Raw genomic sequence first — 16,046 nt, 5'->3', positions numbered from 1 at the left:
GTCTCCAGGATCATACCCTGGGCCTGAGCCACTCAGGCATCCCAATATTTGGGATTTTTAAAATTTAGCTAATGACTGATGTATTTCTCCCACATTCCCAAGAGCAAGCACCAAAGGGTAAAATATCGAGACACTTCACAGGCTCCTTGTAACATCTCTCCTAGAGGTTTTAAGAAGTGAAATCGTGGAGTGTGATTTCCTTTCCAATGCAAAGATGGTAGTAGGCATCCATTCAGAATAAAGATGCTCCCTCATAAGACTTGATTGGATCACTCATGTGGGACACTGATTTGCTGTGTGACCTGAAGCACGTTTGTCTCGGGTCATTCTCTGGAAATTAAGACATTTCCCAAAAAGGGGCATCTCCATTTTTCAGAAGGCTTCATGAGGCCAAGAGCTTCGTTTGATGCCACGGGAAGAATTAGCGGCTCTCCTTGTACAGGTCCATCCCATTCCCAGCACGTATCTGGAAATCACAGGCCACCAACCTCTGGAAGGGTCTTCATGGCTTCTGGCCCAGATCTGTGAAGCCCCTGAGCATGTCTGCAGAATGCAGAGGGAGCAAGGGAGCCTTCCAGGGAGACGTAGGGAGCCTGAGGCTGTGGAGAAGCAGCACATTAGAAGGAGGAACTTCCCCTCCTCATCCTGAAAGCCCCAGAAAGTTGTAGCTGAGAGTGTGGGCTCTGGACTCCAATCTTTCGGGCTTATATCTTGGTGGCCCCACCTGGCTGTGGCCTTGGGCAAATGACTTATTCTGTGCCTCAGTGTCTTTGTATGTAAGTGAGGATGAGAACAGTACTCCCCTCAGAGTGCTGAGGTTTCTACAAAGTGCCCAGAACAGTCTGTGGCATGTTATAGCCCTTGAGAAACACAGTTGTTATTGTCTTTCAAATCCTAGCTTACAGCTAGTTTCCCAGAAATGCCTTCCGTGGCCTCCCAGTTAGAGTCAGGCTTTCATAGGTCTCACCTAAGTTGTAATTAGGGAATTGTGGTGGTGTTTATTATTACCCTCACCTGGGATACCATAAGATCAAAGAGTAGAAGTTGCTTCTGTGTTTGTCAACACTGTATTCCCACTGTTTAGCACAGTGCCTGACACATGACAGGAGCAAATAAACATTTGTTGAACATATAATTCCCAAAGGAATGGGTGAGTGAATGAGTGAGTGCCCACTTGCATCTGAGCATGAATGGAGGCTGCCTCAGGGAGCCAGTGCCCCAGATCCCTTGCTAAACTCACTATAGAAGACATCTTTTGGCCAAAGGATACCTGATAGCTTGATGGATTGACTATGACTCCCATGGGTGCCTTGTAGAGTGTCCCCTTGGGCACGAGAAAGCTAACTTTGAGCCAAAGATTGTGCATGTCTTGGAGCAGTTGCTATTTGCACATGAGTGTCCTTAATTCAGACTCTGTGGCATAGAACAAATCCCATCACTCATTGAGTCTGATGGTTCAGAAACACAGTTGGCTACTTACTAGAATCCTTTAGGAATTTTCGAGAGTATAGATTTCTGAGTCCGACCCCCCACCCCCACCCCGGCAAATCCCCCAGAGTTTGTCCTGGGGGCCTGTATTTGTTCAAAGCTCCTCAGGTGTTTCTGCAGCCTGCACAGACCAGCATTTGAGAACCTCTCATCTTGCCAAATTCCATCATTGTACAGAGAAAGAAACAGAGACACACTGACACCATGCCAAGATCGATAGCATGATTTTTTTTAATGAACTACAAAGGAAACATAATTTAGTTGGGACCAGAAAATATGGGGTGCCTTTTGAAACAGAGCATGATGCAAATAATGCTCGTTGGAGTTCATCAGCATGGCAATAAGGCCCTGAGGAGAAAGCCTGGGCAACACCCCTTCCCCCTCCTATTGTGATCTGAGCAAGGATATCAGGTTGTCTGGCAGACTCGGTCAAGTTTCCTCCAGTAGACTTGGTACACTTGGCTGGGGTATATTTGCCAAGTTCAACACAGAATGACCCAGTGTTACCTGGCTAAGTGTTGGTGGCCCTGGACACCATGCCAAGTCCCTCCATGTAGGGGCTCTGCACCTGAGAGTTGCTGGTTTTGAGAACACAGCAATCAAAGCGATCATTCCAAACTCAGAGTTTTGCAACCTGTGCACTATTGACTTTTATCAGATAATTCTTTAATGAGGGAAGAGGTAGCTATCCCATGCATTGTAGTACGTTTGGTTTTTCTGGAGTTTGTTTTTTTGTGGGGTTTTTTGTTTGTTTTTTTTTTTTAATTCAATTTGTCAACATATAGTACATCATTAGTTTCAGATGTAGTTTTCAATAATTCATCAGTTGTGTATAACACTCAGTGCTCATCACATCACATGCCCTCCTTAATGCTGGTCAACTAGTTACCCCATCCCCCCCCCCCCCCCCCCCCCCGACCTCCATGTCTGTTTGGTTTTTTTTTTAAGTAGGCTCCACACCCATTGTAAAGCCCATTGTGGGGCTTGAACTCACAACCCAGAGATAGAGACCTGAGCTGACATCAAGAATTGGACACTTAACTGACTGAGCCAACCAGCTGCTTCTGCATTATAGTATATCGAACAACATCCATGGCTTCTGCCCACTAAATAACAAGAACGTCTGCAGACATTGCCATATCTCCCCTGGAAAGACAAAATCATCCCCTCTGCCCCCCTAAGCACTATTTATTTATTTAACCTTACAAATGTATTACATTATATACCTAACCTTACAATGAATCAAAGGATTTGTAGCATGAGATCAGGAATTTTTACTGGAGCCTTTTTCCCCATGGAGAAAATATTTTTAAAAACATTTCTATGGATTTCATGAACAAAACCCAAAAATGTACAAGCCAAAAGGAAAAGAAGAGGCAGCCCAGGTAGCTCAGCAGTTTAGCGCCTGCCTTTTAGTCCAGGGCATGATCCTGGAGATCCGGGATCGAGTCCAAAGTCAGGCTCCCTGCATGGAGCCTGCTTCTCTCCTCTGCCTGTGTCTGTCCCCCCACCCCTCATGAATAAATAAGTAAAATCTTTAAAAAACAAAACAAAAAACAAAAGGAAAAGAGGGGTAATTTTGCCTACATTAAGAGGCACAGAATAAGTCATTTGCCCAAGGCCACAGCCAGGTGGGGCCACCAAGATATAAGCCCGAAAGATTGGAGTCCAGAGCCCACACTCTCAGCTACAACTTTCTGGGGCTTTCAGGATGAGGAGGGGAAGTTCCTCCTTCTAATGTGCTGCTTCTCCACAGCCTCAGGCTCCCTACGTCTCCCTGGAAGGCTCCCTTGCTCCCTCTGCATTCTGCAGACATGCTCAGGGGCTTCACAGATCTGGGCCAGAAGCCATGAAGACCCTTCCAGAGGTTGGTGGCCTGTGATTTCCAGATACGTGCTGGGAATGGGATGGACCTGTACAAGGAGAGCCGCTAATTCTTCCCGTGGCATCAAACGAAGCTCTTGGCCTCATGAAGCCTTCTGAAACATGGAGATGCCCCTTTTTGGGAAATGTCTTAATTTCCAGAGAATGACCCGAGACAAACGTGCTTCAGGTCACACAGCAAATCAGTGTCCCACATGAGTGATCCAATCAAGTCTTATGAGGGAGCATCTTTATTCTGAATGGATGCCTACTACCATCTTTGCATTGGAAAGGAAATCACACTCCACGATTTCACTTCTTAAAACCTCTAGGAGAGATGTTACAAGGAGCCTGTGAAGTGTCTCGATATTTTACCCTTTGGTGCTTGCTCTTGGGAATGTGGGAGAAATACATCAGTCATTAGCTAAATTTTAAAAATCCCAAATATTGGGACGCCTGAGTGGCTCAGGCCCAGGGCATGATCCTGGAGACCTGGGATCGGGTCCCATATCGGGCTCCCTGCATGGAGCCTGCTTCTCTCTCCCTCTGCCTATGTCTCTGCCTCTTTCTCTCTCTGTCTCTCAGGAATAAATAAATAAATAAAATCTTAAAAATAAATAAATCAGGGCAGCCCCCGTGGCTCAGTGGTTTAGTGCCTGCCTTCAGCCAGGGTGTGTCCCTGGAGTCCCAGAATCGAGTCCCACATCGGGCTCCCTGCAGGGAGCCTGCTTCTCCCTCTCCCTATGTCTCTGCCTGTCTCTCTCTCTCTCTCTCTCTCTCTGTGTGTCTCTCATAAATTAAAAAAACAAACAAACACTGACTGCATCCAAGACCTGGTGGAGAGGTGCCTGCCTGTATGCATGAGAAGCCTCCTGTGCAAGAATTCACTCCCCAAAAAAGAAGTAGTTGATTCCATCACTGTGCCAGCTGCCATTTATCAAACACCTACTGGGTGCCGGCCATGGTGGTCAGGGCTAGTGGTGAACAGGATGCAAATGTAAAGAGGATGCAATTGTCACCCTGAGCGCCCATAGACTCGCAGTGCACCCAAGGGAGAATGACCTCTATTAGAATAAGGCAAATCTGCAAGAGCAGTTTCTATAAAAATGTGCTGAGCAGCTGAGCATTTAGCAGCACTGCATCAAAGCCTGAATGAGAAAGCACAGGTGGCATAAGGGGGGACAGAGGGGACTTAACAGCTTGTGGTATTTGTGGAGATCATTTGTGCTCTGCATGGACACAGTGGCCTGAGCACCAAACTAGCCCAGCCCACAAGCTGCCCAGAGAAGTCAGAGGGGGAGGTGGCATGCTTTGGAGAGTGGAGTGGGACAGCAGGTGTAGGGGGCACTGACCCCACTGGCAGGTCTCAGCAATCCAAGGGCAGGACTGGGGGAGGGGACAGCTCTGAGGAGACCCAGCCCCATTAAAAAAGGAACTAGGAGGGTCCAGGTGTTTATAAGACAAGCAAGATATCTCTAGATGCTCCCAAGACCAGCCGGAAGGAACTGAAGGAGGACTGGAGTTCCTTTAGATCTGCTGGGAACGACTATACTGTCAATGTGACCTGTTTTATCCATGGGTTGGTACCTGGGGATGAACTTGGATTTCAAAATTTAGGAAGAATTAGAGGAGGCACCTATCAATTGAGGCTTACTCTATGTTGATGTTGCTGCCTTTATAAATTTGCTTGAGTTTATTATTTGCTTGAGTTTATTATATACAAAAATAGAAAAAAAAAACAGTATAATAAGGTCCCACGTACCCATCACCCAACTTCAAAAATTATCACGACATGCCCAGTCTTGTTTCATCTATCCCACTTCCTCCCGATATTATTTTGAGGTAAATACGAAATTTTTATCATTTTGTCCATAAATATTTCACTATGCATCTAAAACATAAGAGCTGTTAAACATGACCGCAATACCAATATCAGATTACAAAATTAATAAGTCCTTAATATGATCAAATATACAGGCAGTGTTCAAATTTCCAGCTGTCTCATAAATGTCATGTGCTTTTTTACAGCTTGTTTTGGAATCCAAAGAAGGTCCCCCTATTCTATAAATCTTAAACTCCTAGGGATTTCCTGATCAAAACAAAAGCCAGAGCAAAATTGGATTTCTCTGTCCCTACTTTATATTTTATGAAATTGCAGTAGTGGAGAGGGTATTTTTTTTTTCCTTATTAAGAAAACTTACAGAGGCGATGTTGCTAGCAGTTATGAAAGCTATTTCCACGGGCCCCAGGTTTCTAGCCTCATAACTAGAAGCACTTGGCAATTTGACTGCCCAGCAGTGTTGGTAGGCCAGGCATTTCCCACGGGGTCCGTCCAGACTGCAGTGTTCCTCCTGTAAAGCCACTGGCCCTCCTCTGAGGGCTAATGAAGTCGGAGGGGTCAGATGCCACATCAGCCACCAGGGGGCTCCCAAGGAACTCCACGAACCTTGGGGTTCCCCAAAGAGCCCACGCGGAGTGTTCTATCTAACACAGATACTGAACCTGGCAGCAGGGACCTGCCTCCTTGCTTACCTCAGGTTCTTTCAGCAGAATAGACCAGACCTCTGGGAGATATGGCTCCCCAAGGCGAGCTAGAAAAGGACAAGATTAGCTGTCAAGTGCTCTTTCAAAGGATTGGAGGTTAGCAGCACCCCACCCCCCACCCCCAGTGGTCCTCTTAGCAGATCCACTTGGAGAGAAGTAGTGCCTAAGAGATGGGGAGCATTCCGTGCTAATTAGCTCCTTGTAGCCTCCTGATTGTTAATAAATCCTTTGATTCTTAAGTACACAAAGAGAGTGTTGTTCTAAGTGATGTTAAGCATATGTGAGTAGAGATTTTTTTTTTTTTTTTAGATTTTATTTATTTATTCATGAGAGACACAGAGAGACAGAGAGAGAGGCAGAGACACAGGCAGAGGGAGAAGCAGGCTCCATGCAGGGAGCCTGATGCGGGACTCGATCCCAGGACCCCGGGGTCCTGCCCTGGGCTGAAGGCAGCCACTCAGCCGTGGAGCCACCCAGGCGTCCCATGAGTAGGGATGGTTAACGTGAAATCACACACCCAGGAAGGAATACAAGCCTGACAGCCTGGACAGCCTGGCTTTATAAATCTCTCTGTTTCTAGGCCTCGCTGCTGGAAATCAAGGGGCAGGATGGAAGCCACTCACTAGGGTCTCATCCTTCTCCACTGGGAGTTTTGTTGACTAACTGTATTCCTTTGCCAGGGGTGCTGTAACAAAGCAACACAAACTAGTTGATTTACAACCACAGATATGCACCATCTCACCGTTCTGGAAGGCTGGAAGTCCTAACTCAAGGTGTCGGCAGGCCTGTGCTCCCTCAGAGGGCTCCGGGGGAGGGTCCTTCCTCACCTCATCTAGCTCTGTGTCTGCTGGCAATCCTTGGTGTTCCTTGGCTGGCAGGTGGCTTCCTTATTCCTGTACATTTTCACATCTTCCATCTGTGCAAATCTGTCTCTATGTTCAGATTTTCCCTTTTTATGAGGATACCAGTCATATTGGATTAGGGCCACCTCCCCCCATGAACTCACATTAACTTGATTACCTCTGGGGCACCTGGGTGGCTCAGTGGGTTAAGTGTCTGCCTTCAGCTCAGGTCATGATCAGAGTCCTGGGATCAAGCCCTGCATTGGGCTCCTTGCTCAGTGTGGGGTCTGCTTCTCCTCCCTTTGCTCCTCCCCCTGCTCATGCTCTCTTTCTCAAATAAATAAATACAGTCTTTAAAAATAATAATAACTTGATTGCCTCTGTAAAACCCTGACCCCCAAAGAGGTCACATTCTAAGGTACTATAGGATTAGGACTTTATATCTTTTTCAGTGACACATTCAACCCCTACCAGGGATCACACCGTAAAACAGATAATGTTTGGAAGGCCTGTAACAATGCACCCGTGAATTGTACACGCCAATGGGTCATACGATCTTAGGCTCCAGGATAAAGTTACAGGTCTACAAATAATAACACAAAGACAATTATGATGTGAAAATCTGCATGCTGTGATTTTTACCAAGAAAAGTGAACACTGTAACCTAAATTTCATTCAGTTCGCTAAGTTTGATGTTTTCCAATGAGCATTGGTATAGAAAATACATGTAGGATGAGACCCCAGAAATCCAGGTTGGTTTTTCTTTTTCCTGAAAAGGTTCATCAGAGGTGATTATTGTGCTACTACAATAGGCTGTCACAGAATTCTTTTATATAGTAAACACTCAACACTCTTATATATTGAGCACAGAAGTTGTGTATCTTAAACATTCACAAAATCGGATTCACACCCCTTGTCAGGGGAGCAAACATTCACTACAGAAATGAAGCCATGCTGGCTTTTACTTATCACCGACAGAACGAACCCATCCATTCTTGCGGGTTTTACCAGAACCTTCATGGCCCCGCAGGCAACGGTCCCAGCAGGTACCGCTTCAGTTCCTGACATGGTTTCTCAATGCACAGCGTCAGGGCCAGCCCAGTGACGAAGGTCAGCAAACAGTGTCCAAAGAAAAGATAGAACTGGAGAGAAACAGGGGCAGAGTGGACATGATCTTGCTACCAGATTCCTGGCTATAGGATATCGATCTGCAAGACCAACAGCCCCAAACATTAAATATAAGATAAATAAAGTCAAAGAAAGCTACTATCCCGAAGCCTTCCCTCAAATAAGGCAAAGGACAGTAGGCCCCTAGCCACACCAATGCAACAAGCTTCTCGCCAGGCCGGTGGGTGGCTTGGTGGCTCCAGCAGAGAAGGGACAGTAGAGGCACAGCAGAGCCAAGAGCGGGGACTCACTTACCATGTTGGTGTCGGTGTAGTGAATGGGCGTTTCCTGCAGCCCGTTGTAGAGCAGGATGAGGATGGGGTGTACCAAGTAGCAGGCATAACTGATGCTGGCCGGGAAGGTCCAGATGCGGCAAGATAGCAGCCGGTTCACCGGGCCTGGAGGGAACAGGCAGTGTGGTTCCTGGGGGCGCGGGGTCCTCCCTGGCTCCCCGGGCCCATCGCTGCGGCCTCTGGGCCCCGCTGCCTAAGTGTCTGAACTTCCCCTAGGAAGATATTTATTCTTCTAATTTTTAAGAGAATGTGCCAAAAAAAAAAAAAAAAAAAAAACAGAAAGCGCTTCCCTTTGCAGGAGTAGGGAAAAAGTAAGAGAAGCTAATAGGAGTTTACGGTCGGTTTACTCAGCACATGGCAAGCCCAGAGCACGAAACATGCCACAGGTAAAACCAGGTGCACAGGCCTGGCACCAGCTGCGGTTCCGGCTCTGGGTGCAGCACAGGGGCCACTCACTGGGCCTCGGGATGAGGCGGTGGCATGGCCAGGCTGCTGACTTGTCATCTGCTAGGGACTAGCTTGCACTGGGGCTTCTAGGTACCTTTCAGGACAAAAATTCTGTAACTTGGTGTAACTTCTAGAACTGTGCTGTCCCACATGATAGCCACAGCCCACTTCAGGCTGTTTAATGTAAATGAATGAAAAGAGGGGTGCCTGGGTGGCTCAGCGGTTGGGCATCTGCCTTTAGCTCAGAACGTGATCCCGGGGTCCTGGGATCGAGTCCCACATTGGGATCCCCGCAGGGAGCCTGCTTCTCCCTCTGTCTGTGTCTTTGCCTTTCTCTCTGTCTCTGTCTCTCACAAATAGGTAAATAAAATCTTTAAAAAAAATTTAAAGAGAAAAAATTCATTTAATAAATGTAAGAACAAAAGGTGCAGAATTCGACATTTTATGAGCTGATCTAAAAAACACAAAATACTACATAAAAAATTCCATTGTTACTTGAAAGCCTATATTAATACATTCCTAATCATAATCAATAAATTTTTAAAATTCAATTGACATTTTTAGTAATAAAAACATACAGATCTACCCACACTGCCCTGCACATATGCTAAAATATCCAGCACTTTGTCCTTTCCTTAATCCAAAGCAAAATGCAGCCCCAGGCCATTCTTCCCTGCTCTGCCCGGCCTCAGAGATGAAAGTTCCTTCAAAACAGGATTTCTGATATTCACATGAATAGTCTTAAAGTCCTTATAAAGACATGGTTATTAGAAATATTTGTTTTTGGGGGCACCTGGGTGGCTTGGTGGTTGAGTGTGTTCAGCTCAGGGCATGATCCTGGAGTCCTGGGATCGAGTCCCACATCAGACTCCCTGCATGGAGCTTGCTTCTGCATCTGCCTATGTCTCTGCCTCTCTCTCTGTGCGTGTCTCTCATGAATAAATAAATAAAATCTTTTAAAAATAAACTAAAAATTAATTAAAATAAAGCACGGTGAGAAATCCCTCTCTGCACAGGACTTACTGCTGATCTCTGTAGTGGGTGGAATAGGGGCCTCCCAAAAGCTGTGTCCGCCTAGAACCCTGCTCTATTTGGAATGAGGGTCTTTGCAGATGGAATGAAGGTAAGGAACTCGAGATGATATTATCCAGGGTTAGAGTGGGCCTCAAATCCAAAAATGAGTGTCCTTATAAGAGACAGAAAAAGAGACACAGACACACAGAGGAGACACACGGGACGAAGGCCATGTGGAGACGGAGACAGAAATTGGAGAGATGCACCCACAGGCCAGGAAAGTCGGGTCTTGCTGGCAGTCACGGGGTGGGGGTGGGAAGGTGGGCAGGAGAGAGCTCGGAACAGATCCCCCCCAGGGCTTCTAGAAGGACCTTGCCAACACTTTGATTTTGGGTTTCTTCAGAATGATGAGAGAATCAATTTCTGTTGTCTTAAGCCACAAAAGAAAGAAAGAAGAGAAAGAGAGAGGGAAAAAAAAAAAAAGTAAAAAACTTCCGTCTCTCCTTTCCAAGAGTCCCAGCTCAGGTATCATGTTGTTTCAGTTGCTCAGGACAAAAATCTTTGGCGCCATCCCTGATTCTGTTCTTCCTCCCGTATCCCACAGAGTGCTGCCAATCTATCCTTAAAAAAGTCTATCTCAAATCAGACCATTTATCCCCATCTCCTCCACTAACCCCCCACCCCATTGTTTCCACCATGGGTTCCTCCTCCATGGGCCTGTACCATAGCTTCCTCGCAGATCTGTTGGACTCTCTGCTTCGTCCTTGTCGCCCTACAGACCCCATGCAAAATCCAGAGCAATCTTTTTTAACCACAGGTCAAATTATGTTATGTGACATTTAAAATAAGATTGTATTTTTAACTAATCTCCACACCCAACCTGGGACTCGAACTTCAAAACCCCAAGAACAAGAGTCACATGCTTTACTGACTGAGCCAGCCAGGTGCCCCATTTTTATGGTTACTTTATGAATTTGTTTTGGCTTTATAAATTCATGTGTTATAAACATAAAAATTTGTGTCTAGGCTTATGCTTTCTCATGCTTAGGTAAAATTAGAATTAAAATTTAACTTAAGCCAATAATACTAAAGATCTAAAACACTTCTTATTCCTTTGGAATGGGTCCATATGGTATTAAAGCTTGAGGATTGCTGTAGGACAGTGGGCCCAGCACTGAAAGGTTTTAACTGGAGGAGTAACATGTCCGAAGATGCCTCTGGCAACTCAACGGAACACGACTTTGCACAGACCCAGACCCACATGGTCTACACTGGTCCCGACTGAGATGACAACAGATGATTCGAGCCATGGGGATCCCTTCTCTCCCTGAGAGCCTCCATGAAACACTTCTTCTTCAAGTGTCCCTTTATAGATGTACTTTTCTAAAGGTCACCAGGTAGACATATATTTTCTAGAATTGTATCTTGTACTTTCATTCACTTACTACCCAATCTTGATACCTGAAAATAGTGTTGGAGATGCAAACCTAGAACATCAGTCACACCTAGATAATTGTGATTGGCTAATGACAACACATTTTGAAAAGTTGTATCACTCAAGAACAACCAAAGGGCTGGTCTGTCGCCTGGATTAATAGAGGTCTCATCCATACTCAGCCTGAGGATTGATAGCACTGACTAGCTCCACTGTAACAATAATGCCGCAAATTCGATTAGTCTTCTAACTTGACCGAAGTCACTCCCTCTAGCAGGTTAGTTCTTCATTTAGCATGACTCTCCACATCAGATGGGAGTACTGTGGTGTTTGCCACCCCATCGAGGGCCAGGGGGAGTAGCTGCTTATATTCTGAGGCTCTAGGGACAGTTTAGGGTCATTGTCACCGTGTGGAAGCAGTGTTGGGGTGTGATCATGTGATTCAACAGCTGCCCAGAAACGCAAATACCTCAGTCAGAGAGAATGCAGCCCATTTCTTCCTTAATGTCATTTCTCCATATAAGGAAAAGCTTACAAATTTGAAATATTAAAGAACAAATCGTTCATCACCAAATTCAAAAACAACTTTACCAATCAAATGTCTGAGAAGTGTACTGTTGCACAGAAATGAAGATCATGGGCTTTGGGCATCGCTTTGCGCTTGGTCTGGGATTCATTTTCTAGCTCAGTGACTACTGCACTGCGTGACCTTCACACGTTACCTCATCTCCAGGCACCATCTTTCTCACGGAGAAACAGCTCCTGATAGTTCTACCCATGGGGGCTGTGGCCAGTGTCACCCGGGATCCTATGGGTGAAGTTCTCCATGGGGCCTGGCATAAGCCTGTGCTCAGTCAGCAGGAATTGTGATCATTTTTATCATTTTTCTCTTTAAACCATGATTTCCAAACACCTTCGCTGAGGCTACCTGGGTGGCGTTCACAGGCCCAGGTGTAAACTCACCCTGATTATCTCCCTAGAGTCGCAAGGTGTCATGGCTGCACCTGGCTGTACAGCCATCGCTTCGGAGCTTCTGGGCACTGTGGGGCCAGAACTTTTTCTAGATGATTCTTGCCAGGCTTTCTCCTGTAATTTTTTGACACCTCAAGTACCCAGTTCTTACCTCATGCCAAGTGGGAAAGAAAAGGAGAGTGTCAGGTGACTTGAATAGACATTTCTAATCTGGAGAAAATTCCTTCCTTTCCATTTCAGCTCTTTTCTTGACCTTTCCACACACTGAAAACCAGCTCAATAGAAACGGGTTTTCCCAATCAAAGGGCCAAAGGGGATCTTGGGAACTACTCGGTCTATACCCTCAGATAAGGAAACCGAGGCCCAGGCTGAGTGTGACCAGAACTTCTGTCCCTGGCACTGGTATTTTGTTTTTACCTTAAGCCCCTGCCTGTTCTCCTCCAGCTTCTGAACTAGCTTCACTGGAGAGACTGCAGATTTTTCTTTCAGAACCTGCATTTGTACGTAAACCAGGGTAAAAATCTTAAACAGAATATGTGGCCAGTTCCCACCCACCCCCAAGATAGAAGCAAATTGATGTCATTCACCAAACACTCCAGCAAACAAAAAAGCCCCTCTGTGTACACCGTGTTCTCACATTCGTTGCCCTTAAAGGGACACAGTGTGAGCCCATGAGCAGCACCCCGTGCTGTGCCATACCTCCGTAGCCCTCCTGACACGCTAGCATGATCCAGCCCACACCTGCCGCCCACAGGGTCCGGTGGAGAGCCTGGTACAGAGCCACAGCAGGTGAAGAGGCGGCAAAGATGTCATCCACCACGTACGCCAGAGCGACCACTGTGAACAGGGTAGACAGGCAGCAAATCCACCCCAGCACAGCCTGCACCTACAGGGAGAGGAGAGACCTGGGGTCAAGCCCATTTTGGACATCTACTTTCTTTTACAGTAATTCACTTTTCTGTGTTACTATTGTCACTTTAGGTATCGATTTGTAAACCCCAATTGGCGCCCAAGTTTGACTAAAATAGAAGGTTCAGACTAATGGTTATGAGAGGTTAGGGTTAGGGCGGGGTAGGGGAGGGGGGGAGTGTGGCCAACAAGAAGTAGCACAAGGGAGCTCTTTGCTGTGACAGCAGAGCTCTGTGCCTCACTTGTGGTGGTGGTTATGCAAATCTCCACGTGCTAAAATTACACAAAACTATATACACGCACGAATGAGTGCACATAAAACTAGTGGACCTGAGGCCTGTGCATTGTGCCAGAGTCAATCTCTTGTGACTGTGACTGTTGTGATCATTTGCCATAGTTCTGTAGCATGTTGCCAGCGAAAGAACCTGGGTCATGGGCACACAAGACCTTCTGTGCTGTTTTTGCAACTTGCCATGAACCTTGAATACTTATGAAATGAAAGTTAAAAGGGAAGAAAGAAAGATAATGTTCTAATCCACTCTTGACCTCCCATTCTGTTCCTTGACCTAATAAAGTTCCTTGACTGGTTCTGTGTCTCCCAACAACGCACATGGTCTCTACCTGGGCTGGACCCTTGTCCTTGGGGGTCATAAAATAGTGGAAGAGCGAGAGAATGGAGAACTCTTCAGCTCAGAGAACAGCCCCGTGGGTTGAATTCTATTATGGGCTCAGTTCAAGATCTTAGATCTTATGTCACCTAATTTGACTGTTTAGACCCAGACCTGTCTTCCAAGAATCTTTCTAGCTTCCTTGTTCCAATTTCAAAGTTGCTATGATGACCTCTCCATTGAACCGAACTAGCGTCTTATCAGTCCACCATCTAGTCTCCAGAGAGAAGCTCTCTCCTCCTTGGCCTCAGATTCCTGCGCTAAGCTCTGGCTGCATGAGAAGAAAGGTCTGTTCTCGGGAGCTCTCCACAAGCCCTCTCTTTTAGGCTAGGGTCCCCTTCACTCTTTCACTGAGCATGCCCCATCTCATCTCATTCCTAGCATATGGCATAGGCCCCAGCTGCCTCCAGCGTGGTCTCTGTGTCCATCTTTCCTGGCTTCTAGAGGTTTGACTTTGGTCTACCCATCCCTTCTACCTTGTTTCTCCAGCTCAGCCTGACTTGTGTTCTGGCTCCATACTCCCTGATCCTGACTCAACCCCTGGAAGATTCACAAATGCTCTGTCCACGTCTTAGGTCCCCCCACTGCTCCCTGGGTACCATGGAGCCCGGGTGACACTGAAGCATGTCTTTAATGGCATTCTGTTTTAATCTACTACTGGCTTATGCGTTTTCAGGGGATCAGCATAACTCCAGCCTACAGGAAATTCACGCAGCCTTTGTGTATCCATTCTGTCTTGTGAAGCTCTATCTCCTGTTCCTGCCATGAGCAACACAAGATTTTCCAAGGACAGAGGCCTCTTCTCTGGAGCATCTAGGTGAGGTACCCACAAGACCTAGGTAAACAAAGGTAGGGCCTAGCAGAGGAGATTTGGGGCTATCACTGTACTCTAATAGTGCAAAGAAATTTTTGGCCTATTGCCCATTGAAAAGCAAATTAACCTTCATTCATTCATTTATTAAGTGCCTTCAGTGATTTCAAGATCAGATGTTGGTAATTCAGTGGTAAGTCAGACCTCAAGGTCTTAAGGGTCAATGAAAGCCACATGAAGAGCTTTTGTACAGTTCAAGAGCAACACCAAAGTAGAGTTTTAAATAGGTTGGCCCAAGGGTGGATTATGAGATGGACAAGACGAGAAGTCAAGGCAAGATATGAGAAGAGCTTCAGCGAGGTTAGACAGGCCAAGAGAGGACAGCAGAAGAAACAATAACGGGGGGCCTGGTGGACATTTGCATGGGAGGAGTGGTCAATGAGGAGGGCACGTCCAAGATAAACCCAGGCTTCTGGCTTGAGTAATAAGCCTGAGTGGCAAACCAGAACAATTACCCATTTTTTACCTGGGAAGCAATTTTACCTGGAAGACAAAGCAACAGCTTGTTTCCCCTTAGACGTTTTGATTCCCAGATGGAACCATTGAATTTGACCAAGATCTATAGAAACCAAGGAGTTTGTGCTATTAAAAAGTAACCATGCCCTTCCAGGGATGCCTGGGTGGCTCAGCAGTTAAGCATCTGACTTGGGCTCAGGTCCTGATCCTGGAGTCCCCGGATCGAGTCCCACTTCGGGCTCCCTGCATGGAGCCTGCTTCTTTCTCCCTCTGCCTATGTCTGTGCCTCTGTGTGTGTGTGTCTCTCATGAATAAATAAATAAAATCTTAAAAAAAAATAACTAGGGATGCCTGGGTGGCTCAGTGGTTGAGAGCCTGCCTTGGGCCCAGGGCATGATCCTGGAGACCTGGGATCGAGTCCCACGTCGGGCTCCCTGCATGGAGCCTGCTTCTCCCTCTGCCTGTGTCTCTGCCCCTCTCTCTCTTTCTGTCTCTTATGATTAAATAAATAAAAATCTAAAAAAATAAAAAATAATAAAATAAAATAACTATGCCCATCCAGAAGAGAGCCTTGCCATTGCAAATTCACTAGGTGTGTTTTTCCTATAGCAGTGAGTTCTCCAGGTCTGTACTAAGGCTCCAATGGGTGGAACACCACAGGGGGTCAATTCTGGAGCTTTCTTAAAGGAACTCAGTGAGGAAAGCAGAGAATCAGGATCCGGCAGGAAGATAAGGTCTCTCTTATTCTCTAGAGCCAAGAAACATTGCTAACATACCACAGCACAATAAAGTACTGAGCAGTCTGATTCCTGCCCATGGCTTGTGACGAGCCTGGCCAAATGGGCCACTCGGGTCCCAAGCAGACCCGGCCTTACAGCGAGGTAGGGGGCAGGCTTACCTTGGTTTTAAGAATGTTTGCCTGGTGGTTTTGGTGCATGAAAATGCTCAGAAAGAGGCCCACGAGGAATGGCCCATATCTGCAGTAGGGCTTAGTGTAGTACTCCGAGAAATACAACATGGTCGCATTTTCACTGAAAAAAAACACAAAAACGGAAGGCAAAGGTTTCTTTTTGATCT

The 16,046-nt window shown here is 46.3% G+C and overlaps 1 protein-coding gene across 6 annotated transcripts in view; it reads right to left on the bottom strand.

Annotated features, from left to right (window-relative positions):
- Window positions 1-7,347: 7,347 nt before the first annotated feature.
- Window positions 7,348-16,046, bottom strand: part of LOC112919294 (O-acyltransferase like protein) — a 70,031-nt gene continuing 61,332 nt past the window's right edge. For 4 of the 6 annotated variants that reach the window (XM_072758007.1, XM_025997685.2, XM_072758005.1 and 1 more), the window contains 4 exons: window positions 15,868-16,000; window positions 12,765-12,951; window positions 8,160-8,302; window positions 7,348-7,879 (listed from right to left, as the gene is read on the bottom strand). In XM_072758007.1, coding sequence (XP_072614108.1) covers window positions 7,754-7,879; window positions 8,160-8,302; window positions 12,765-12,951; window positions 15,868-16,000 — 589 coding nt within the window. In that variant the 3' untranslated portion in view covers window positions 7,348-7,753. Of the gene's footprint in view, window positions 7,880-8,159; window positions 8,303-12,482; window positions 12,558-12,764; window positions 12,952-15,314; window positions 15,486-15,867; window positions 16,001-16,046 lie in introns of those variants that run through there. The other 2 variants (XR_012001565.1, XM_072758006.1) reach the window with 2 other exon arrangements.

This window comes from Vulpes vulpes, chromosome 5, assembly GCF_048418805.1.
Source record: "Vulpes vulpes isolate BD-2025 chromosome 5, VulVul3, whole genome shotgun sequence".
In the NCBI taxonomy this organism is placed as follows: Eukaryota; Metazoa; Chordata; class Mammalia; order Carnivora; family Canidae; genus Vulpes; species Vulpes vulpes.
The sequence above is the reverse complement of the archived record's forward strand: the minus strand, read 5'-3'. Positions and strand labels throughout refer to the sequence as shown.